Consider the following 20,804-nt stretch of genomic DNA (forward strand, 5'->3'; position numbering starts at 1 on the left):
GAAGCCAAACATATAGAAATGGAAGAGACATTAACAAATGGTAACCTATTAAATCAGAAGATAATTACATCAAGGAACAATCTAAGTTCCTATTAGTAAGAGATTATTTGGTGCTCAGTAGTGCTCTTTTTACGGCAGGGGGAAAGAAGAATGATGCATGAGATACTGAGTTGGAGTCAAATGCAAAACTCTATGGTGCCAAAGCTCTCATCTGCAAAGTATTGAGATGTCTTAGCTTTCCTGCAAGGCAAACTGGCAAAAAATACAGAAGCACTTCTTGTTTATGGTGCAAACAAAAACAGAGCAAGACAGTTAAGTTACATTTCCTGCACGCTATGGATGCAAACAGACATTTTTCACACTTACAATAAAACCAGAGCAACTAGTGAAATGAACACTGACTGCTCAGAGAAGTGTTATGAAGATTTTGACTATAGGGAATGTATTTCCAGACCAACATTAATTCTACAATCCACCAACTTCTCTCTTTCTAAAAATAATCTTCAAACAGGCCAGAATAAGGCAGTACTCTACATATGTTAGATTGTTTCTAAGTAATACAGGACTTTTTTTTTTTTTTAATAAATCTATGCATGAAAGGCTCCTTAAATTTTAAAAGGGCACAAAACCAATGGGTTTAAGAGTCTCGTAGGGAGGGAAAAGTCTTTGTAACAACAGCACAGTAAGATGTCAGCTTAATTCAGGGTGAGGCTGCACAGGTTCAAAATGACTACAACACTCTCCTGACATGCAGACTGCAGCTGTCTGAATGAACCCCTGTTTATTACGCTAATGAATTTTCTTTCTGGACAAAGGTTATATAAAGTCAGCACATATATGTGTGTCTGTTTCTGAAAGCTCACAGACCCAGGGTAACAATGCAAGTAGTAAAATGCAATAGGCAGTGGAAGAACATTTCCTTAAGGGACTTGTTTGCCCTGTTTTATTTAGAAGACCTTATGGGGAGCCCTTAAAAAAGTAGGCCACATGAAGCTGTATGAAACAAGGAGGATGGGTAAGTGCCATTCCACTTTGCATGCAGGTCTCTGGATATGCAAATCCCAGCTAACAGAGGATCAGTCATCTTTCAGTTCAGAGTACTAAGAAAACTCAGCCATACCACTGCCTCTTATTAACATGTCACACCACAACAGAAGGTATAAGGTTTTATTAAAAGACAGACTTGCCCCTTGGACTAATGACCTTGATGATGTTCTCAAGATGCCGTGGGAACAAGCAGGATGATAAAATCTAATCACTAAAAAGCTAAACAGGCACCAGATCAACTCTGAACCAAGGAGGAAACAGATCAAAAGAACGCCAAAATGAAATACTGAGAACTAAACACAGTATCAAATTAAAAAAATAACTGCACAGAGGTATAGTTTCTGGGACAGATTTAAAAATTATTCAGGATCAAAGCTAAGACAACTTGCTAGCTTGAGGGACTGGTGACAGCACAGTTCAAACACTACGACCTGCAGGGTTGAAATCAAGAGTTTAATTCCACCAGTATTTCTGCTAAGATGTACTGACCTGGACAAACAGCCCATCACCAAAACTTCTCAACATTTCCCCCCTTGCAACTATCCCCAGCAGCACTCCAAATCTTGCTTATAATCCTCACACACTTCTGCGGCAAAATCAAAACCTCACTCAGCTTTTTCATAAAAGTAATGAGGTGCCACAGTTTTTCCAGACAGTTTGTTAAAGAGAGACAAAAAAGACAGCATACATGGTGGAAATATCTTTTAGGAGACTCAGAAACATACCACATCAAAAAGCATCTCTGATCTAGAGACTCTAAATACCCATTTAAAAACCTGTAGCACTTCCCATTTAAGGCCTGTATCACATCATGTGAAATGCTAGAGTGTTTTTATGATGGCAATAAACCAACCCCTTCAGGCCTGCTTTCAGTATACTTTCATTCAGACTGTTAACATAAACCATCAGATTATTTTCAGCCAGTGTGAAGTCCTTTTAAAACAGAAAAAATTGCACAAACCCAAGTAGGGATGCTCTAAACAACGACTTATAAACTTGGCTGTAATTTAAGTACATATGATTCATAACAGAAAAATAGAATTTTCAGAGCTGTTTGTGAATGTTACCTTCAAAGGAGCCAAGAGATAAACAAAGTGTATCAAACACTTTCTCCATAAACTAAAGGTGAAATGTCTATGGCCTGAGAGCCAGTTGTCTAGTTAGCATGACCTGTGGCCATAAGGAGTTTCCACATGACTACTGGATAATTCTGAGACCTACTGGATAATTCTAAAGCCTCTTTTAAGGTGTGATGTGCCAAAAGCATTTGAAGGGGTGTTGTGGTTCTCAGCAAGAGAAAAAGGCCTTCCTCTCCTATCATATGCAGTTCCAGAGCTGGTACACATATTTCATTGCCCTAAGAAACTTCCCTCTACATTACACACTACACCATTTATAGGACACAAGTTTCTGATATAGTATTTTTCAAGAGTTACAAACAGGATCTATAATTACACCTAACAGAGCCTTCATAAAGAGTTGAAGTACAGCCAACACCAGCACTGTCTGATCTCAGCTTTGAAACACACACCCCGAGTCATTTTAGAGTAAGTGCAATGTTTGCTTCACCAAGTAAATTGTCATGGGAAAAAATATTGGAAGTTCAAACAGACTAATGTAAAAACGGCACCACCCCTTGAGTATATTTACAACAGCACCACTGTGGGAAATCTCACTGTGCTGCACCAAGCACCTGCCACTGGAGGTCTTCTTGAAATGGATGAAGGCTAAGAGAAGACAGCATGCTTACCTGAGTCCTTTCTACATTACTACCACAAATCGTACTGATACCACAGCAGAAACCTTTCCAAAAGTTAACTGCAATCCCACATTGTGAAGACAAAGCCTTCACAGCCATGGAAGACACTACCTGTCTCCATAAGGCAGGTACATAATAGTGCCTTCTGGCTCTAGCCATCCCTAATGAATTATTTACACCAGAAAACTATGAAGTCACCTCAGTGTCCGCTGGCTTTTCAGTAAATTCTGAAGACCTATGAGCCCTTCTTTCCTTTCAGACCAGTTGGAGCTGGCACAGTGGTTCAGGACCTCAGCCACATCTTCAGTTTGCCGCAGGTAGTGTGGAATGCCCCCGTTCCTGGAGCCATAGGAGCGCTCCGAGCAGGCGCTGGATGCATCGCTGTTGGCATCGTCATCAGAGTACATCCCATAGGGCTCGTATCTTCTTCTCACCGGCTTTTTCTGGAAAAGGGGAAACTTGGACTTAAGTTATATACAGTTATATCTATGACAAAAGAAAAACATTCTATTTGCAATCACTACAAGGAAGATTAGTGCTACTTGTTATAGTGACTCAAGTGTTTTAAAGATGTCACCATGCATTGCCTGATTACCTCTCAGAGCAGAGCAAGACAGACCCTACTGATTTCAATGAGACTGAGTGACTTGGGAAGAGGGCCTGCCTTCCCCAGCATGAAAATGATGTATTTATGCCCAGTAGAATAAAGCTACCGGTAATGAAATTAAATACAATAAATGTTCTATTGGCAATAATGGTCAGTTATATTGCTACAGATACTATGATGATACAGTCTCTACTTTAAAAAAAAAATAAAGATAAGGAAGAAATAGCTGAAAGAATCTGTGCTGGCATGCCCAGTCACTTTGATACTGATACTGAAGTGACTCTAGAAATGCACTGGATATAGGAGATGGCAATTTCTCTGTTAGTTTGGGCTGGAATTCTTTCCAGAGGCTGCTAAGGGAGTTGAGTACTCAAATCCCACTCATTTCTATAGCATGGCATTAGAGGACCTAATTCCCTTAGATACATCTTTGACAGCCTTGATCCTTACAGAAAGAATAGTAGCATAACTATGGCAGCAAAATAAACCTCTTAAATAAACCTTAAAAGAACAGGGTTGACAAGATAATGTATCAAAAAAAGATAATCTATATTCTAAAGTGTTTGCTACAGAATTCCTTCCAGTGTCCAGTCCTGCAGGTCTTGGACTTGTGAAGCCAGCAGAGTTTTCCTTCCACTAGGACTGGAAGATTGAAGCATAGAAATTAACTCACGTGCAGTACCATGGGCTTTAGCAACAGGGTGGGGAAGAGTGGGAAAGTAGAAATAAAAAGTCAAGAAAGCACTAGTACCTTGCTCCTGGAGTCTCCTAACAGCTGTAGGCAGGAAAATATTGAAGGGTGGGAAAAAGCATAGAGAATTATGTCAGAAGCTTATGTAGGGTTTGTTTTTGCAACAAAAACGTATAGCAAATGTGTCTTAGCAAATAAAAAAAATATACAGTTTTTGCAAAATAAAGGTGGGTATAATAATGCCTGACTTTAACTCCTAACCATTGCACTACTCATGGTGGCTACAGTTTCCCTTAGGGAACTTGGAAATGAGATTATCTGTTAAAAACTTTTTTAGGAACAGATCTATATTCAGCACCTCTTCGCTTACTTTTCAGAAACGTGCAATGAAAGATACCAGAGATTTCACTAGTGATTTCTCTTTCCCCACATATTACTAGCAGCATTTCATTTCAGAGTCTTGCAAAGAAATTCTGATGTGAGGAAGCCACTATCTACAGTACAGCACATTTAATCAACTTCACTTGACAAGTTCTCTTTCAACCCACAGTTCTTACACACTGTTTTGAAGATCAACTTCTTCTAAGACCCCCTGGTTAACAGCACAGTTTCCACCACCCTTTGAGCTCTTCTGACAGACTTAAGCACTGATTCCCATAGACACTGTGGGTTTAGGCCAAGTCCAGCTCAAGCAGAAGCAGTGAATCCAACTGGAATTGTACAGAGGGAATAGAGGTCACAGAATGACCCGCCGTGTTTTGTTTCAATTGAGGATTTGGCTGAAGCCATCTTTGGAGAAGCCCTTTTCATTTCTTGCTACATGGAAAAGACAACTCTCTGAAAACAAGGTTACCGGGTAAAAGCTGGCATTGTAACACTCTCAAAAGGAGCCTGCACAGGCTTTGTAAATTGCCTGTTGTCAGAAGGCAACGAAGAGAAAACTGGTGTGCTGGGAAAGAAGGGATCAGCAAGATTGTGTTGCATCTCTTGAAGCCGTTAGAAATTCAGATTGATCAACCAAGTCAGCAGCACCAGCTAGTTTCCAGCTAGACTTAAGTATTTCCCTTTCAAGTGTTCAACCCTTCAAAATTTTACATTTCAGTGTTACTTAACTTCAAAGCTGTAATATTTAAAAGAGTACTCTGTAAATCTAGCTGAAGATTAAGTCACACCCAAAGAAATCTCAGGGCTCAGCAGTCAGTTGAAACACTGACACTCTCCTCCCTTAAGAAACCTGTATTCAGCAGCTGCTCACATGCAGGGATAAAGCCTGATTTCGTTTACACAGGCAAACCATTGTCTGTAATTATGTCCTGTACTGCTCTGGTAGCAAATTTGAGGTGCTGAGAGCAGAAATTGGCTCACAAGCTGTTACATTTGGTAATGAAAATGCCCACTAGTGATTCAGCACATTAAATTCAGCAGTGCCATCCATTATATGTACACTGCTCTATCTTTCTTTGTTCACAAATAGTTTCTTTGTTTTGAAAGGTAAATTTTGTAAAAAGGACCATTTTTCTAGAAGTCCTGAAATAGGTGTCATGAGCTGGGTGATAATCAGACATAAAAAGGAAAATGTTAACCATCCTTGGGGAAAGTGAACTAGGAAATGGACAAAGGCCAGCTACCACAAACACTGGCAACATGGTTCATCTTCCTTAAAGGGCATCTGAGACAGATTCTGAAAGATCTGTCCCAGGATATATCAGGAAATCCTTGCCTCATTCAGGTCTAGAGCTGGAAAAGTCCCACGGGTACCCAGCTAGCACTACACAATAATTTCTCCAGCCTCTACACATCCTATCTCCCCCAAATATTCGAGGTACATACAAAGGATTATCATGTGCCTTCTTGAAAAGCAGAAGACATTTTCTGGGTTCTATCTAAAAGATACCACAGTACAATAAGATTATACAGGACAGTAACTTTTTTCTTTTTTTAAATGACAAAAAATTTACTAGGAAAAGCAGTGAATGCTTGAATGTATTAGCAGCAAACTAGACAAAAACAATTCAACTTGCACCATAACTGCATGAGATGGTACAGATTCCATACAAGCCAAGTTATGAGCTCTCTGACTATCTACCCAGGTGCAAATAAAACAGGGCAGAAACTTGTTCTTGCTGAAACCAAATCAGGAATTGACACTAACAGAGAACACTGTTTTTCTGACAAAATCTTTATGCAGGTAATAGGACTGATGGAAATCTCCAACCCCACGAGTGCCGAGCACTGTGCTGGGCACCCCATGAGAGCCAAGTGAAAGGCAAACAGCTGATTGAACCCATCCTGCAGCTGTAGCACCAAGCCACAGCACTCTGACAACAGATGTGGAGAACTGACATGGAATAAGGAAAAACATACTGCTGCCAGTGTACCCAAAGTCAAAACAGCAAAAGGTAACTCTACAGCATCAGACACTGGCACAACCAGAATAAAGCTATTTAGAAAGACGAGAACATACGTACAGGTAACTTTAAGCCACTTTCCGGTGTTGGAAGCATTTTGTATTTTTCCTCTTACCAGTGCATCGGCCACAGCAGCCTCCAGATCTGTGCTGGTGCTCAGGACTCGCATGGCATTCACAGAAGCAGGCATCCTGCCTGGCTGTCCGAGTCCAAACCGGTCTGCACAAAAGACAACAGTGAAAGGGATTGTTAAATGAATTCACATTCATTTGGAATCCTAATCAGGTGCCTGAGTAGTTCTCCCCATGGACTCTGGGAACTCACAGTGCTTTTCCATTAAACGCCCTTTTACCCAGAGCTCCAGAGAGTCTGCCATTAGGGTAAGAAATAAACTATTGTTTGTTGGGTGTTAGAAGTAATTTTGGATCCTCAGGGCAACTTTTCATTTATTTATTTTAAGCTGGGAAGCAGGCTATCTACTTTCTTTTTACTCAGTTGTCTCAAAGGCTTATTTTAATGTCAGAGGCAGACATGCCCATCCCAATCTGGCACCCTCAGAAATCAAGAGAGCTTCTCATTAACTTCAGAGAGACAGAACCATGCCCAGTGTCAGAACATGTAAATACTCGAGCACTCATCTATCCTGCAGCCTTTTCTCTCAGGCAAGGATGTGAGACTAGCAGCACCAGATTAGTCTATTTTATGTCTCAAGGCTTGATTAACCAGTAGAATATAACCCTACACCTTCACAGTATAAAAATTAAGTTAATAATTCACTTGTGAAGTGACTCCAATTTCTGGTTCTCTTGAGAAGTAGTCTAAATTCCAGAGCTCTATATCAAAACTGATTTTAAGCAGACATTATCATCTTTTATCCCTTTGAATTTGATGGCAAAGCTCGCAGTGGCATCCAAAGCAATGGCATTTAGTCTAAAATGCCCTTTAGATTCCTAATATTAATTAGTTCCCTTTATCATTTGTCCAGTCTACCAAAAAAGTGACTGAAACTAGTTTCTTTAGCAAAGCCAAATTCAGAAAGGTCCACTAGCAGAGCTATGACAGAAACATAACTTAAGTATCACAGGCCAGGTTGTGGCAGCTGAGTCCTTCTAGAGGGGGGCAGATCAGGTACCAGATACTGGGATCCTGGCTCTGGTCCATAAACAGAAAGATTGGTTATGACATTCCAAGTCTTTCAGTGTGGGCTTGTGTTTGCTCATGGAGGACTTCAAATATCCCTCCTGGAACATATGTTACACCTCTGTTCTTGTACCCACACATGCCAACAGGAGTTTTGCCAGCAAATTCAGTGGTGCATAGATCAAGCTGCATGAACCCATTTAAGAGACCTTTAGCTGATCCACAAGAGGGGTCAAGTCACACAGGTCTTTTAATAGTTCATCTATATTTATTTAACAGTGGAAAAATGCTACTTATCAAATAACTGAACCATATAGTGGATTTGCTCAAAGTTGAGGCCAAACATAGTATTCAGCAGCTTAATCTGCTTTTGGGGAAAATACTGCGTATCACAAAATTTCATTGTGTTCTTCTTTATGGAAGCTACTGCACTGAAATATCTTTTAGGGATTAGCTCGCACTGACATGCATAATTTAAATCAGAGATTGAAGTTGGCCAGTTCTACTGTCCTAATTACAAAGCTTTATTTGAGATTAAGCTACTGCAGGGAAACAGGGAAGATTTTTTAAAACCAAACTATTTTGAAAAGAAAAAAGCCCCCTCCAGACTAATATTTATTTCAAACATAACTGGTATCTATCAAAATTTACTGTTTCTTAAAGTTACATACTCAGACAAGACATTTCTGATTTACAACAAAAGCACATTTTCTACAAAACACATTACAAGGGGAAAAAAATAAACAAACTTCTTAGAACTACTGCCAAAAAGTAATCAAATCATGACATTTCACAAAGAAATAAAAGCTGTATGTGTTATTACTATCCCCTTTTTTAATGCATTTAGGCTGAAGAATCACTTCAAATATGAAGATGGAATAGTTCTTTATTCCTAAAAGGGAAAAATCTCTGCACTCTTAACAGAAGAACAGAGATGATAATGAAGTAGGTCTGACTGAAACTAAAGTCACCACCTACAGAGATATATACACTATAAAGCTGTTCAGAAGACAAGTTCCTAAGTGTAAATGAGATCTGGTACAGTACAAGGGCTGTAAATGTTAAGGTAAGTTCTGGTTTTATCTTTAAAACCAACTCAATTACTTTAATCAAGTGTTACTGAGATCAGAAATTGGCTTTAACTTTTGAAACTAGCATGAAAATACCACTGACATTTGTTTTTGAATCAATTTAGTAGTACATTAGAAAAGGGAAGATAGTTGTATTGGGGTTTTTTTTTAAATGAAGAACAAAATGACAAAGTAATTCAGTTGTCGATATCAGTTTAAATACCCAGCATAAAGAAACAAAATTGAGCTTTTTTAACACATTAAATATAGTGTGGCATGCTGGCTATCTCCATAGCTATCAGGAATCTTCTGAACTACTTTGTTCAGTGATTTTTAGATTTGCAACACCCAAGTTACTCTGGGCTTCTCCCCAAGACACTGTTGCCATACTTGAATGGTGAAATAAGACCATAGGAGAGACCTCAATGTATCTCTGGTGTGGGGCTGGGAACACACCTGGCTCCAGGAATAATCAGTACAGCCAAGCCCAGTGTTACTGGGCTAGAAATCTGCAGATTATGCTCTGGCCACATTCCCTTGTCTCCCTGGCTAGACTCGTTCATTATACTTGTCACAAACTTGGTGAAAATTTGCAACCACCATTATTAATCCTGTTTTGCCATTTTTCAGAAGATTTTGGCCTTCTGTAGTACACAGCTAACCACACAAAATTTGATTATGCTGTGTATCAAACTACAGGAGCCAAACATGAAGTGACTATCACAGGAAGCCAAAAGCAAACAAAGCTAAAATCTGTATTACAACTGAGCTATTTTAAATATTTTTAATTATTTTGGTTAAATACAAATTCAAATTGTTATTTGAAAAATGCCAGTCAAATCAACTTGCATCATTTCTGTTGAGTAACATGGTAAGGGAAATGTTTTGAGACTTTTAAGTGATAGCCATTTAGCTAGACTCATGAGAAAGAGTGTTTTTCACTACCTATTTGAAGGGTGTTAACTAACTTCCAGTAGAACAAAGTCCTTATATGATTTTAGCCTCCAAGAAAACACTGAAGCCCTCATCTTCTACATTCTCTTTGTCCCCACAGTTAAGTCTCTGTTGTCTCAAGGCTAACACACCTCATTCAATTCTTTTTAAGATTCCAAGTAAAATATCCTCATTTCAAAAGGAATTATGTGTTCTCCATAACTGCAAATCCAGTACAGGGGTGGGACAGAAGCAACTGGAATCCGCAGATTTTTCTCATTACACGTAACCATCAGTCACCTTATGCAAAACCCAGTGAAATTAAGGGATTTTTTTTTTCTTTCAAAAACTTCCATGTACTTTGGACAAGGCCTTCAGAATTACATGAAGGATGGATCAGCATGTTTTATGCTCCAAAGTTCATTTTGAAAGCTCATCAGGTGCTTATTTTTTGCTACTTTTGTGTATTCTGGAGGGGATTCCACTTTCATTAACAGAGAAAGGAGTCCAGAATATTTAGTAATAAATGGGATGAAACCCTTCAGGACCCTGTCCTAGGCACTGGAAAGTGCTACACTGCTAAAGACTGAACAGAATTTGCAAGTACTCTGCATCAGTCATGATTTAGCCCATGCTGCACAACTGATCCAATTTAGAGAATTGAGAAAGCCCTGGATCACCCTTTGTTCAAACACTGTTCACAATGTTCCTAAAATACACAAAATTAAAAACATTCAATAAATGAAACTCAAAACAAAAAGCCACGTTGAACAAAACCAGAACAGAAAGCCCCGCAGTGGTGAGAAGCACATGCCAAGTGCTGGTTGATGCACACGATGGCAAATGTTAAGATGGTATAAAACAAGACTACGTATAAGAAGCAGATTCATGCAGTTAGCGCTTGTTCACCTGACTGCCCAACAGAATCAGCAGTGGAGAGAGCACTAGTGGACCTGGAATGACGTCGAGAAGCTGCAAGTAGAAGGAATGGCAACACCCACAGGATTAACACACATTGAACCCGAGACAGAAAATGCCACAATCCAAAGGGGATGCGTGTGACCGCTACCGGCAGAGGTGTTTCATAGTGACAGGGAATGGCGCTGTATGTGGATGCGCAACAGGTACGGTGCAAGCCCCACAGCGACGCCTCCGCCTGTAGCTTCCCCCCTTCCCCTCGTGACCATTAACACGATGCATGACAAAACTCATTTGGAACAGTCCCAAACCAGGTGCAGCTCAGCAAAAACACCCCGATGCACATCAGTCACGTTCCAGACCTGCAGGTCTGGCAGGCGGCCGTCACGAGAACGTGGAGCACGTAACTACAGAGAAGGGTTTAGATGTGTCTGATCTAAACCCCAAAGTGAAGCCATGAGGAATGGTTACGAACTGTGCTTGCAGGTATTTTTCCACAATATTTTAGCCTATGCATAATAAAACCAATGTTAACAAAGAGAAAGCGTAACCACAGGAGTAGAAAGAGTCATACAGGGAGGTCACCAACCACTGTAAAGGTCCTCAGGTTGGTATCTTTTCCAGGTGAACACATGTACACACATACTCAGATGTTGCTACTTCCAAAGGTCTCTTGCTTTTAACAAATTCTGCATACATGTTTCTTGAACCTCAGTATGTACATGCAGAGCTAAGGAGAATATGCACATCACACACCCATCTAGAATGACACATGTATACAAATTGTTAAAAGCAATGGAGCGCACACAGTAGCAGAGGAGCCTAAGCCAAATATAGCTCACACTTCAATTCCCAGTTGTTAGCAGCACATCAATCACAAAATGCCTTTGGAGAGATTTTCAGTTCTTGGATTCAGCATACAAGTGAGTTCTTTATGAAATCAAATGAAAAATGGGCCCAGTCATTCCCAAATTACAGAAATTTTGTCTTTCTAAAAGAAGTTTTCCCTATGTCTAGCAATGACATGCTCACCAGCTCAAAGCAACTGACCCAAGAAACCGATTGTTCATTTAAGCAATTCATCACCACAGACTCACTGAAGGCCTTGTTGCTTTAACATCATAACTAGTACTGTCAAGAAACTGAAAAAATAAAGCAAAATCACCTTACAATACAAATAGGCTTTGTCAATTATGCACCTAAGTGTGCAGCAGAAAAATTCTAAGCTTTCTGTTTAAGGCAAAACATTCATAAACACAAATACTAACATAATGAAATACGAATCAGCAATGTGAGAAAAATAAAGTCTTTGGGTTTTTTTGACTTGAGAGCTTCACTATAATATGCAGTGTGGCCTTTGGCCATGGAGAACACATGCATTTATTCAAGAGAACAATTCCAGTGACATTGTGAGTAAACTCATGAAAGATTTGCATGATCAGTGCAGGATTATGGAGTGAACCTCACAATTAAGGTTTGTAGGTCACAATTGCTTTCCCCCAAGCCATCCACTGTGCCCCTGTGGACACCACTGCAAGATCAAGGCCCAGGGAGAAACAAGAATAACAAAAATATTTTAAAAACCCACATCTCTGCAAGGAGGCTGAGTACAGATTCACTCTTGACTGTTCTTACTAACTTAGGAAGTGGGACTCATGATATACAGACATGCATACCTGCATTGCAGCCCCAAAACAAGCTGCAAAACAATAGGATGTCAGTGCTGACGCTGACCATAATACCATTAAATGCCAGAATCTTGTAATTTACATTTAGTTACTCTAATTCACAAATATACAAGTTAATCTTTATAAGCAAAACCAGACCATGCACAGCAGGATTATATTACCTTTGTATTATTGCAAGATTAACTGGGTTCTAAAAATACTGTAAGAGAGCCACATTATTTTGCCTTGAACTGACATACATAAATTTCTCTGAGATTAATTACATACCACGTAATTAACCAGTTCATGAACATGTTTGATCTTAAAGCATTTCAATGAAAATACAAGAAAAAGGTAATGGGGTAACAACTACATTGGGTTACTGTTGTTACATTGATATTCCCTCCCCATGTAACCTTTATGACCTAATAACAATGTATTTCTAGAAATGCATTACCCTTCAGGTAATTAAAAATAATGAGCTAAAATGAGATTACTCTTTCCTCACAATTTCCTCACAATGAAACAGTATAATGCACATCTGTAACTGAGACTGTATAGTTGGTGTAAGTCAGACTCAGCACTGGTGGAAGTGTTCAAAGATCACACCAACCATGGTTCTGATGCACTGCATTTGCTTTTCAGAACCAAGGTTCAAGACAGTACTTCAATTACTGTATTTTCAATAAAATAAACAAAACACAGCACAGTGACATAGAACACTGACGAGTTAACACTGAAATTCAGCCTACTTATACATTTTGGCTGGAGAAAAAAAAAAGCTTTATCCAAAATTGAAGCTAGGCAGGTTAACTATAAAAATAAGCTACAGTTGTGGATCTACTGTCTTTTTCTAGATCTGGTATGAAATCAGCTGCATTTAATCAATAAAATGTTCATATCTTAAAGAGCTATGAACCAAGTTATGAATCAAAGCTGAACTCTTTCCATTTTTCACCAGAAGTTGAGATATTAATGTAAACAGATTATTTTACAGCTCAATATAATGAAGTCATTGAACCCAAAAGCTTCTCCAATATTAAAACTTGTGCTATGTTCCATTTACACACTACATCATATAACTGTATTTTGTCACTATGTGCAAAATAGGTACTATAACACCATTCTTCATTGAATTACTACATAAATGAAGAGGGCTTGGAGATCAACTGTATTTCAGGTCTGAGATGACAGGTTTTGATACAAGAAATAATGTATTTGGTTGAATATATGGTATGGTATTTGATCAGAAACATTAAATATCTTGCTGTATTCAGCATTGTGCAGAAAAACTTCTGCATATGGTAAGTGCAATGAGATTTTCTATTTGTACTGTACACTTTAATTGCAGTTTAATGATGCTCCTTTAAAATCGCAGTCTTTCCTTGGTTTTAGTCTGCCTGACAGTTTCCTACAAAACAGCATGTGCAACTTAACTGGTGACTGACTGTCCTGTAAAACCTCTGCAAAAAGAATTGCTATCTCCACTTGAGGATTCAGGATAGAAATTATATACTGTAACTGTACCTAGCCGTAAGAAAACTGAATCATGAATAATTGAGTCACTCAACAACGGGCTACAATGCTACAGAACTACTTGACTGTGACCTAGAAAATCCAGGCTTGCCCTCCCATAGATTTCCATCAGTGTTATTAAGCGAAGCACAGCAGCCCAGTACAAGCTGATTCAATGAAATTAAAAATTGCAAAAGTTCAAACTAAGCTATTTCCCTGCTAACAGTGAAATGCTGAGAACCAGAATTGAAGCATGCAGAAGAAAACAGAAGGGGGAAAAAAAACAGGGTTGGAAATGGGGAGTGTCAGGAATCCAGAGGACAGAAAAGAGCTCATTCCACCTAGCAGTGTCTTGAAAGGGCAACCACAACAAGGGAAAAAGGAAAAAAAATATTGACCCTTAAAGCTCCAATGCCTACATGTACTCACCAAGTGGAGGGAAGCCCCGAGCAGGGCTTGTATCTCGACTGCTCTCACGGCTGGTATCACGACTGCACCCCTGACTCATGCTGGGTCGGGGGATACGACTGCTCCGTGCTAGCATGCAGCATGGAGAGTTTCAGAGAAGGTGAACAAGTTTAATGAGGACAGAAAGCTCAAAGTCAAGTCACAGTTCTGTTAGTTATGGTAATTATTACATTAGTAATTACAATTTGCAGCAGCCTGCTCAGGCTTTTTACAAACCAACTACCTTACATGCTGAGCTGTGTTTGTGATGTGAAATTTCAGCAGCATTAATGTCTGGCTGACAGTCTGCTCTTTCTTAAGCAATCCAAGTTTTGTTATTCAAGTAGAGCAGGAATCTTCAATCATTTAGGGAAGCTCTACTGTTGCAAAACAGATGAGGCTGAAAGAAACCCTTCCGGAATATTTCTTCCTTAATTTTAAAATAAAAACCCTTCTGGAACAAAATAGCAGACAAAAAATTTCTTTAAATAATCATTAGACTGGTATTATATTTTTACATAGATTTGCCTTTCACAGTAAGAGTTTTTTAACAAATATCCTAAGGAAAAAAAAGTGTACTGCACAGACTTGCAAAGATATCTTTCTCCAATGAAAGATACTGGGAAAAACCATTTAGAACCTGAATACCTGAAAGACAGGTTAAAAAGTGATTTGAATTTGAACAGAGCAGTAGCTTCAGATATTAAACAGAAGTTAGCTTCTGCTCCTCAGACATTTCTAGAAGTTTATTGTCATGGCTCTATATGCACACAGTTTGAGACATACGGACACTTCAGGGGAGCTTTAAACTATATTCTTTACTTGGACAAAACCCTACATGCTTGCAGAGGTTTGAGACCCTGCATGTTTTAAAAATGTTTGCAGAAAGTTTAGTAAGCCTATTAGAGAATACAATATTTTCTTAGGGCAAAAACCAGCAGTTAATTGACAGAAGAATTTAATGACAAGAGGGATTTCCCTTGCTGTTTCGAAAAGGCAGTAGCATATTTCAAGTGTTCAGGAATCACCACTGAGGAGTTTTCTCAGGCACAGACTAAAACGTAACCTACCAGCTCTGATGACAACACAGTAGTGGTACTTACTTATGTGTAACATGAAGGTGCTAATACTTTGACTGTATCCTCATTTTTATAAAAATAATGGCATTTGCATGCTTCAGAATATAAATATATATTCTGATAAATCTCTATTGATTTGTATACTTAAATGCCTAGACTCAAGCTGAAGTTCCTCTACAGTGCTTCAGTGCTCTCCCATATACTGGATATATTAGCATCCTTCAAGCAAAACAGTACAGAACAAAATAGAAACTTTCATATTTAGGCTTTAAAATTAAAATAGAGACTTCTGCCAGATTCTTGCTTTGTCAAATCCCTCCCAGTTTTGCAAAACCCAGTTTATATCTCTCAGATGAATTAATGGTTCTGATGGTTGACCTCTGATGTCAGACAATGCAAGATGAGCTATCAACCAAGCTGATTAGATCACCATAATGTCTAATGGTACTGAGTTAGATGGTTTTACAATAAATAAGACATACTAGATTATAAGAACTGGATGAAATTAGGGTCAATGAGTACAATAATCCCATCTCAGATGTACAAGGGAAAAAGCTGACAGGTGAACTACAGGTAAAAGTAACACTAAAGCTCTCCACACAAATAATTGGTTTGAAATTGCAGACCTCTAGAAGCAAACTTCTCATTCTTGGGTCACATGCTTGGATGTAAATAATGGCAGCCTTCACATCAGGTTTGCACAAGCAGTCATTTCTCTTAAACAGAGAAGATCTGCCCATTTTTTCTATACTACAACCCGACTAAAAACAGTAAAAGGCTCTTTAGAGAGGGAGAGATGTGAACGATTAAAAAAAATTAGTGGATGCATACAATTGTTTCTCCCATACCAGCTAACAGCAGAAGCATGAAGAAAATGCACTTTAACTGCACTGTCCTACACTAGCAGGACAGTGCTACGGATGAAGCATAATACTGACTGCACAAACAGAACACCCAAAGCCAAACATTGGGTATTTCAGGATTAATGGTCAAATAAAAGGGTTGCATGTTACTGGATACAAAAGAAAAGCAAAGAAAAAAAATGGATTGAAAAGAACTGAAGGATGAGTCTGCTGTGGACTCCCAGGCACCTGCCTCACATTTTCACCACCATGTTGTGTAGAGAGGATTTTGTATCAGCTACTCAGACTATTTTCTTTAGACACTGCCAGCAGTAAAGGCCAAGAGTGCTGTCATTTAGCTAAGTCTCTCATACTGTGACAGTCTGTCTCTGCAGTGCAGGGAGCAAAAGCAAAGAAGACAGACCAAGTCTCAATTTGAGAATTCTCTACCCCCAAAAGCTGGAAGGAAATCAAGTGCATGAGTAGCAAAATGGATTAAGAGGACTAGGCAGCATGAAAGCAGACAGTGCGACCACAGCCAGATCTGCTGTGACTAAGTCTAGGACAGGACAAAGATGGGTTGTTTTCCAGTAATATTCCACCTTTCTAATGTGTACTGTACATCTAAGTTTTACCAATTTCATCTGGAAAGTCAGAGCACTTAGACATGGCTCACACCATTATTAAAACACACTATTAAGCAGTCTTATGCCACTGGAACCCAACAGATGCAAATATCACCAGCAGAACATGAAAGTACCCCTTGTTTACCAATCTACCACTTGGAAGAAACTGGTTAGGATATGAATTTTAATGATTCTTAAGTGGAGACTAAAAATCAGCAGACGCTTTCTTACATCAATACTAGCATTTTAAAGAGTCTGAAATTCTGCCAAACAGCCAAAGGAAAGTTCTGCAGTGGGGAACACCCAGTCAAGGCAAGTCAAGAACTGCCTGCAGATTTCCAATAAACGTACACAGCATAACCCCAACAGAAAGAGTGCTGCTGCACAAAGCTGATAGGCAGCTGTGCTTGCTCCACTTTTTGGAGAATGGCTATCTTGACTCTCTCACTTCATTCAGATCCAGCTGTGCCATATGATCTGCAGAGCATCTAACAGAATTAACTTCAGACTGATAATTTTCAAAACATGGGGAATGGGTATCACCTGTTTGAGCAGATGATCTCCTTCAAGGGGCCCAAAGAAAAGCTCAAGATTAAGTGAAATGCACTCCTCCTTCCCAAAGAGGATACCACCACCAGTAAAACTCACTGAGCAGACAGCAGAGGCAAGCTTAAAACTGAAGTGTCACACATATGGCAGAGCCATATAGGTGACCACACAGGACCTCAGCACACTGAATGTGCCTCATGCTGCTTCTGGGGAAACAAAACCTTCTTCAAGGTTCCCAGCACACAGAAGGAATCTACTTAATGGATACCTTTAGTCATCATGGAAATCAAAGCTAGAAGCAAAGTACTGATGCTAACAGGCATCCACAGACAGAGGGCTCTATTATTGCTACTGCCCCAGGAGGGCCTGAAAAACTCCAAGGGATGGTTTCTGTATTTGGAATCAAGGTGAGTGGGAGTCTATTTAATGAAATGAACAAACAAAATAAAATACCAAGGAAATATAGAGACTGAAGCAACACAATAAGAAAGCATAAAATACTGTTAGCTACTATTTTAAGAAGTAATAAGTACAATGGAATAATGGTATATAATTGACAGCACAAAAGCTATCTCCATCTGGGTCAGTATCACAACTTTCAAAATCCAATCAATAAACAGAATTTCTGCAACTGAACAGTAAAATGTCAGACACTCCTGTTCCAATAACAGCTCAACCCAGGCTGTGTTCATCAACCTGGGGGGAATAGGTAAAAGCCACACATCTGATACATGTCAGAGCTCTCTCCCACTCTCAAAGAACAAGCACTGGTGTCCTCAGGGACTACATCAATGAAATGAGATACAAATTACTCTTTTAAAAGAATTCAAGGCTCCTGTAATATACCTGAAAGCAGGCAACCCAAGAGTGAGGATTTTACACAAGGCAATTTCCCTTCAGGTGCTCAAGAATGTTTCAAATCAGACCACATAATATGATGATCAGCTTAAGCATGTGTGATGGCACCATCCACCAGCCTTTGCTTCCTCCTAAAAAACAATGCGCTTCTACACAGTGTAGCAGAAGAATTACCTCTAGTATTTGGGAGGCAATTTACATTTTAAAAGCAACAAACAGAAAAGCACAATGTATTCATAAAGAGCCCATAAAATAGATCAGACATGAGAAGAACACTGAATTTGGAAAAGCAGTCACAATGAATATGCAGTATTTTTTATGAATCATAATGGTACATACACTCAGGTGCTTTAAACTCATTTCAGTATACTGGAAAGAATAAATAAAATACTTCTTTATTAACAACCTCCTCTAAATAAAAATGCAGCTCAAATGTAAAATATTAAACAATTGCTATGGCAATAGTTATAAATTTAATTGCCAACAGTAAGGCTACGATTTCAATCTATTTCAATCTACTAGTAAAGTCTTAGGAGAGAAAAAATAATTTAGTATCAGTATCATTTAAAATGACTGACAAACTTATAACATAATTTCTAATAAATGAAAATGTTCAGACAGCACACTGAATACCTTTCCACTTCAACTCAGATACACAAAGTTTTATATATACAATATTTACTCACCTGACTTAAAAAAAAGGTCTGCTGATAAATTTGAAAATAGAAACTATTACTCAATAGTCACTGAGATGAGAGTATCAAAAACAGTTAATTAAGAACAATTAATACATAAGTCTAAAACGTGTTCTAAGAACGTGGCTCCAGGATATTAAGGATGAGAGAAGCAAACCATTTAAGATGCAAAATTTCTAAAATAATCCAAGAAGGTGCTTTTTGCCCTTGATTCCATGTGACTGTAAAGACTGCTCAACTCATTTTAGGACTAAGCTTAAATGAGGTCTTTTTGCTGAGATGGTTTTTCACAATTGTTCTTGCTTCCTGATCTAATGATACTGCTCATGTTGAATTTCAAACAGAAAACACCTCATGACATCTTTAAGTTTACTTTGAAACCATAAGCTCAACCTGGAAAATTCAAATTACTCTCCCATACACCACAATCACATTAACTTGTCAGCTGAAAAACTCAGAAAAACAACAGCACCATAAACAGTTTCCTAGTCAAGAGGAAAACCCCTCCTTCAAGCAGGCTGGCCAGCACCTCACTGCAGAGACTGTTCTTACCTAGGCCTATTCTGTTGGGACTCGTCTCCCGACTGCATCCCTGGCTCCGAGGAATCTTGCTGCGCTTCTCTGAGGATGATGGCACTGGCTGGACTCTGGATGCTCCACTGCTCAGGCCACCATAGGAGCTTCCTAAGAGCTTACCCGGAGAGCTAGACCGGCTACCAGCTAGAAGAGAACCAGAAATAAAGAAAAAACAATTAAAAGCCCCCAGGATTTTAAACACACTGGCAGCAAAACTGGAACATAATCAGCTCTATATAAGAATTTAATCCAAATCCCTCAGAAAATTGATGGATGTGTCCCCTATAAGCTTTCAAGAAGACTGAGGAAAGCCTGTGGACAATGAACACTGACATCAGCAACCCTCTGCTGCCCACAGAGATCAAGCCCAAAGCAGACACTGCAGTGTATGAACACCCAAGTTGGCTTTAGGAGAGCTTGTGGAGGTGCTGGAGCAGCCTTGCTGCAGCAGCAAGGGATTTCCAGGCTGCCTCACCTCCTCGTAAAGCAACACCAACCAGGCTGAGTGCAGAGCTGTGCTGCAGTGCCCTGGCTTCTGGCACAGGTCACTCGCTGCAAAGCAGCTCAGGCAGGTTCGTGCTGCACTCTAATGCTGGCATTGCTTTTCTGGAATAATTCAGTGAAGGAAAATAAAATACCCACCACATCTGAACAGATCAGCACAATAATGGGAAAATCCCATGAGCCTCACACTCAGAGAGGTGCTGGGTTACTTGGGTCTGGCTGGTTAAACCCAAGTTATTTATTTTTCAGATGATGAAATTTTTCAGCAAGTTGAATAGTTAGCCTGTTTTATTTTTTCTTGTGTGTTTGAATGGTCCATGACAACTTTACATTTCTTCTAAGAAATAAGTATGCAAGTCCCTGAAGATCTGCTGCTGCCATTACTGTTTCTGACATTGAATTTATTTGCTGAAACAGCCAAGAAAAGTATATTTGAAAGGGTTGCAAGACCATACTCAGGCAAGCTCACATTTTGAACCAGTATTCACACTACTTTTTTTCTGAAATGCATCTACACATCTCACAAAAATTTCATTTCCAGATACTTTTACAACTCGTATGAGTTGAAGACTGTTCTTCTGTACTGATTTAAGAAGCTATGCAACTCCATTAGTCTCATGAACAATACCATAGCACATGTATAAATTTACTTGCCCCCTCCAATTTCTTGGCCAGAGCTATTCCGAGCCAATCAAATATAGTCCAATACTGTACATGGGGCCAGCTCCATTCTCCCCACCCCAAAGTGACAGGTGCCAGTCTTCCACACAGCACTGTGACCTAAAAGTCATCTCACTGGTGTCAGCAGGGATGTACTCAAGTAACTGAGAGAATAATTCACCCCTGGGGTTTGAGCTGCAGCAGTGAGACAGC

The 20,804-nt window shown here is 39.3% G+C and overlaps 1 protein-coding gene across 47 annotated transcripts in view; it reads right to left on the reverse strand.

Annotated features, from left to right (window-relative positions):
- The window catches only part of CLASP1 (cytoplasmic linker associated protein 1), a 167,814-nt gene that overhangs the window by 44,224 nt on the left and 102,786 nt on the right, over positions 1-20,804 (reverse strand). For 30 of the 47 annotated variants that reach the window (XM_086897376.1, XM_086897399.1, XM_086897365.1 and 27 more), the window contains 4 exons: positions 19,404-19,571; positions 6,628-6,731; positions 4,165-4,188; positions 3,005-3,249 (listed from right to left, as the gene is read on the reverse strand). In XM_086897376.1, the coding sequence (XP_086753502.1) occupies positions 3,005-3,249; positions 4,165-4,188; positions 6,628-6,731; positions 19,404-19,571 (541 nt within the window). Of the gene's footprint in view, positions 1-3,004; positions 3,250-4,164; positions 4,189-6,627; positions 6,732-10,564; positions 10,628-14,184; positions 14,293-18,842; positions 18,864-19,403; positions 19,572-20,804 lie in introns of all 47 variants that reach the window. The other 17 variants (XM_086897396.1, XM_086897382.1, XM_086897384.1 and 14 more) reach the window with 3 other exon arrangements.

Source organism: Cyanistes caeruleus, chromosome 7, assembly GCF_971803275.1.
Source record: "Cyanistes caeruleus chromosome 7, bCyaCae1.hap1.1, whole genome shotgun sequence".
NCBI lineage: Eukaryota > Metazoa > Chordata > Aves > Passeriformes > Paridae > Cyanistes > Cyanistes caeruleus.